The 5,489-nt window shown below is 40.3% G+C and overlaps 1 protein-coding gene across 1 annotated transcript; it reads right to left on the reverse strand.

The window, feature by feature from the left end:
* Positions 1-3,617: 3,617 nt before the first annotated feature.
* LOC147067195 (protein CFDP2-like) lies at positions 3,618-4,421 on the reverse strand. The gene has a single exon (XM_085954859.1). It carries the CDS (start codon positions 4,419-4,421, stop codon positions 3,618-3,620), a length of 804 nt encoding a protein of 267 aa, XP_085810985.1.
* Positions 4,422-5,489: the final 1,068 nt, after the last annotated feature.

Below are 5,489 nucleotides of genomic sequence, written 5' to 3' on the forward strand. Positions count from 1 at the left end.
TGTGGATTGACACCAGTAGCGAAGAGTGGAAGTAGGCTGTTAAAATACCCCATAAATAGTGCACACTAAATTTTGTTAAACTAATTTGTTCTAAACAGATGAATAGTGTAGACTAATCTGGGTTGACACCAGTGCCGAAGGGTGGAGGTAGGCTGTTAAAATCCGGCATAAATTTTGCACACTAAATTTGGTTAACTAATAATTGTTTTAAATATAAATAGGGTAGACTGATGTGGGTTGACACCAGTAGCAAAGGGTTGAGGTAGGCTGTTGAAATCTACCATTAATAGTCCACATTACATTTTGTTATCCCATTCGCTGCGTCCAACGCAACTGGTGCGTTGCCCATCAGGTGGCCATCAGATATAATTAGCATGTTATTTAAATGCGGTAATTAAATATTAATTAAAAGGTCTGCAGCGAAAAGTTATCCGCTGGCGCAACTAATTCGGTGAGACTATATCGTTTCCAGTCTAAAACATTAAGAATATGTGGAGGATTTATCAGAACAACAACCATTCACGTAGTAAAAGCGAAAGTCAGTGTTCCTCCAATAAATGTCAGGAAATGGGCACTGGCTACAAAGACATGGAAGTGGAAATTTATAATGGATAACTCCATATTGGCAAAGGTGAAACTCCTATACGAACTCATTGAATCAATACATACTATGAGAAACAAAAACTCCCACTACTGGTAGAAATCCGTCAAGCTACAGAAAGTAGAAACGTTTTAAAAACAAAATGCCTAAGTATGTATTCGCTGAGTAAGCCAGCTGTATGTACGACCTCAGCTCTGTTATAGAATTGGATATCAAAGGAATCGACAAACCAAAATGGAGCAAGTCATCCGCTAAATCAAAAGAGTTCATCGAAAAAACGCTGATAGAGAGGTACGTAAGATGGATCCACCTCTATACAGATGGGTTCATAAATGAGAATAGTGCAGGAGCAGCTCTCGTGATACCAGAAGTAGGTATAAACAACAGCGGGAAGCTAACCTCAGCAATACCGATAATGACTGCGGAGCTGATCGCGATAAGCGAGGCAATAAAATATGCATTAATCGGTGGTTTCTCTGCGCAACCCGCTGTCATATTAACAGACTCCAAAAGTGCTTTACAACACCTTACCGCAGCTACTCGCTCACATAACTGTAAAAGCATAGCATACCACATCCTTGACCAGATTGAGGCCAATAAACATAGAGGCGAATACCAATGCCTTCAATGGATCTTATCGCACATGGGTATTGAGGGTAATGAAAGAGCGAATGATCTGGCAAAGGAACGTGGCCAATCAAGGATGTCATCACCACGATGTCGGTACCAGAATACCTAGACTGGAATGAGGCCATAAAGAAAATGTCTTTCTTAATGAAATGAAAATGAAATGAAAATGTCTTAAAAAGCAAGTAGATAGATTTTCTAGGGCATCACTAGAAAAGTGGAAATAGAGTAAGCCCATTCTACCATCCCCACGACAGTTGCCCTGAGTGTAGAGTCTCGTTTGAAGAGAAATGAGCTTAAGCTGATACTTATTAAGAGCAGGACACAAAATGGGTAAAAGATTTGATGTCATCATGGAAAGAAGCGATTCGCAGCTCTGCGCGAATATGAATGTGATGTTTTAGAGGACATTGTACATATATTATAGTAGTACAGTGCCCGAAATATGAGCGACAAAGAGTACAACTGTGAATTGTGGATATCTTTGAGAATGTCGACGAATTGAAAGGTACCCTGGCGAAGGGTAGGGCGGAAGAGCTTTGCAGTATTGTAAAGTTCTTTAACAGAATTCGAGTGAGGGCCTGACTGGTGGATCCTCTTCTTGATGAAAAGAGGCGATATGACAGCGAGTCGAAGTCAAAACCTCGGTAGAATCATAATAAAAAAATGTGTAGATTGTGTTGGTTAGTTTTTAAAATTCAATTAAACCCTACCTAATCCAAGCCATAGTAGGTAATAGTAAAAAAATATTCGCTTATCCATAAAACATATAAAATGAGATAATTAAACCATCCATCATTTTAGATACTTATCTATTTTATAAATAGAAAAATATTTTTTATCGATTATGGTTTGATTTAGCCATGGTTTAATGAATTGAACGTGATTAAAGTGAACTAACTAACACCAACTGCTCCTAATATGTATTCTGAATTCAACGAAAATAAACAAGTATGACTGAAAAAGTGTGCAATATTTTTGTCGGATCGCCCATACGCCGTACTTAGCACAGATGCCGTAACTGACGTATTTAGGTATTTTCATGTTTTTATGTATTTGGATTCTGCAGAGTTTTTGTATACGATCGGTAAATAAATCCAAGCCGTAACAGCTATAGTTACAGGAAATATCAAGGAATTAAATAGCCGTATTTGTTAATGGATAATTAACATGACATGACCGTTTGTGGAGTTTCACGCATGCTATTTCATCACTGTTTATAGTGATAAAATATGTTTATGTAGCGTCTGTAAGTTCCTTGGTTGCTAAGAGCGTCTATAATAGAAGATTTTTTTATTGAATCAAATGCCTTCTCATAATCAATGAAACCAAGGTATAGTGGCAGTCTGTATTCTTGATACCGTTCTATAACTTCTTAGACGACTTGGATGTGGTCCATTGAGCTATAGCCTCTTCTGAACCCAGCTTGCTCTCTTGGTTGATTCTCATCTAGAGCAGTTTCTAGGCGGTTGGAGGGTATTTTTAAAAAAACTTTGTACAGAATTGGCAATAAGCTGATTAACCGATAAATTTTCAGGTCTTCCTGATCTCCCTTTTTATAGAGGATGATGATCGAGGCACTTTTCCACGCCTCTGGGACATTTTTTTTGCGCAGGCAGGTTGTGAACAGTCGTGCTAGCACGTCGTTCACGGTCTGTCCGGCTCTCTTGAGAATGTTGATCGTAAGCCCATCTTCTCCTGGAGCTTTTCCATTTTTCATGCCTCTTATTGCATGCTCTACCTCGTAGGAAGTGACTTCAAGAAGACAGTTTTTGTCATCATCGTTCCTCAGATGGTTTGAACTAGTCGAATTTTTTCCATTTTCGTCATTATAGAGCGAACTGTAGAATTCCACCACTCTGTTCAATAAACTATCCCAGTTTCGCAAAACAGTAGTCCCGTTCTCCACTTTTAGTGCTGTGATTTGTCTTCTCCCTATCCCTAACCGTTGTTTGTTTTTGTTCAGACTTCTCCCTGCTTTCACAGTAGCCTGTATCAGCGTCATATTAAATCTACGGAGGTCTTCACGTATGTTTTTACGGAGAATTTTGCAAAGAGTAGAGTATTCGGGATCGTTTGATACTTGAATATGACTCTTTGTTACCCTTCGCTGTTTCATTAGATTTGACGTATCGGTTGAAAGCTTGTTTGAGGGTGCGGGCTCTGATGCCACTTTGTCTGGTTGTTTTGAAGATTTTAGTATTATGCGCGTTATGTTTTCTGCATTCGAGAGGGAGATAGGATCATTTTAAGCCTGGAAAGATGTAAGTCTATTTGTCAGTTCAGTCTCAAATTCGGCTTAGCTTCTCAAGTGTATAATTGAGAAGTAAATATCCTTTTTATTGGTGAGAATGTAATCAATGTCACTGGTTCCTCCTGCTGGGCTCCTTTACGTCCATTTGCGAGGAGGCTTCTTTTTGAAGAAGGAGTTCATGACATGCAGGTTATTTCTTTCGGTAAACTCGACCAGCATGTCGTCCTTTGTGTCCCTCTGGCCGCATCCAAAGCGCCCGACAGCTATATCGTCGCGATGGTAGGAGCCGATCCGCGCATTAAAGTCACCCATTATGATGTTATAGTGGCAATTACGCTTGTTTTTTAATTTATCTATGCCTTCGTAAAGGTCCTCCACATCTTCATCGGGGTAGCCTTGTGTAGGAGCATACACTTGTATTAGACGAAGTTGGTATCTGCTATTGATTTGGATGATCAGACTTGCCACCCTATTAGATAAACAGTCGAATTCCACTATGCGGTTTTTCCATGCTTTATGAATAATAAATCCGACACCGCTAGTGCGTCCACTTGTAGTTCCTTTATAGCAGAGCACATGTCCGCTGTGTAAGTTGATGATAGCTTCATCTTTACGTCGGACTTCGCTGAGGCCGACGACGTCCCAGTGGATTCCGCTGAGTTCTTGCTGAAATTCCTCAAGTTTGGCGTTGCTGGGTAGTGTTCTGGCGTTATACGTGGCTATGGTCATCGGTAGGCAGCCGTTGCCGTTGCTCCGGGGATTATTAGCACCCTCTGCCTTCCTTTGCTGATTGCTGCCGTGATCAGTGTCAGGTTGGCATCCGGAGAATAAGGGCCGAGATTTATTGTTGTTGGTTTTCATCGGGGGGTTTTCGGGCATAACACACCACGCTGTCCAAACGGGTTGGTGTGCGGTTTTCTGTCGGGGTTTCCATTCCATAGCCAAAGGTTTCTCGTTTTTAGGCGCCAGAGATCGCCTTTCGCCCTTCTCTGTCAGCTATGGATTGACTGCATTGGAGCTGAAATGGAGATGGGCGGGGCACATTGCTCGCCGAAAGAACGGCCGCTGGACAAATAGCGTCATCCAGTGGTACCCAAGGGGCACGAACCGGCCACAGGGTCGCCCTAAAAGCCGCTGGATTAATGAACTAGTAAAGTTCGGCGGAAATACGTGGCAGCAAACGACACAGGACCGAGAGAGTTGAAAGAAGCTTAGGGAGGCCTCCATCCAGCAGTGGATTGACCCCGGCTGATGATGATGATGAAATAGCCGTATTTACAAAGTTTGAGAAAAAACTCAATAAAGATTAAGCGATTCGGTTGTAACTATCATTTACTAAAGGATATTAGCCGTATCTGACATAGATACGGCTAATATCCCTTATTTTTTCGTAGTAAAACGAAAACCCGAAACCCGAAACCCGAAAACCCGAAACGGCGTAGTATCGCTGTTGTTACGGCCATAATACCTTAGTAATAATACTGTGTATCTATACTGTTGATCGTTATTCCGCGACGGTTATTAGTAGCCGTATTCGATATTTGACAGTTCCAGTATAAGATTAGTGATTTTCTAACCGTGCATTTGGTGTGTTTTTGAGGATATTGCAGTCATAATAATATTGTGAGTCAGGAATACTATTCCAGGTATTAAAAATCATCATATTGTCTTCCTTTTCCAGGTATGTATTTCAAAGCAGACTACTTGTGCTGTGAACCATTTTCATATTTGTTTTTCTCCAATATTTCCATATCACCACAGAGACGTTCAAATTTAGAGCTTCATAATTCTTCATTTTTTTAAATCCAGCAATTGCATTTCAAACTTTCCAATGTCAACATTAAAGAGAGAGAAAAATAATTCTGTTATCGTAGCATTGATAGGTTCTTTTAACAAAGACTCTCGTCATTTTGCTGTTTCTGAATTCCTGAAACCTGTTGAGAAAAGCTTCTCTCATATTTAAAATTGTTGTTTTTAAATAGCATGTTATGTCAATATCAGAATTAT

The sequence above is a fragment of the Rhyacophila brunnea genome, unplaced genomic scaffold (genome assembly GCF_057557595.1).
Source record: "Rhyacophila brunnea isolate RB1 unplaced genomic scaffold, BYU_Rbru_1.0 scaffold_4, whole genome shotgun sequence".
NCBI lineage: Eukaryota > Metazoa > Arthropoda > Insecta > Trichoptera > Rhyacophilidae > Rhyacophila > Rhyacophila brunnea.

Coding starts and splice junctions, on each gene's coding strand:
- LOC147067195 (XM_085954859.1), bottom strand. CDS start 4,421: ATGGAATGGAAACCCCGACAGAAAACCGCACACCAACCCGTTTGGACA.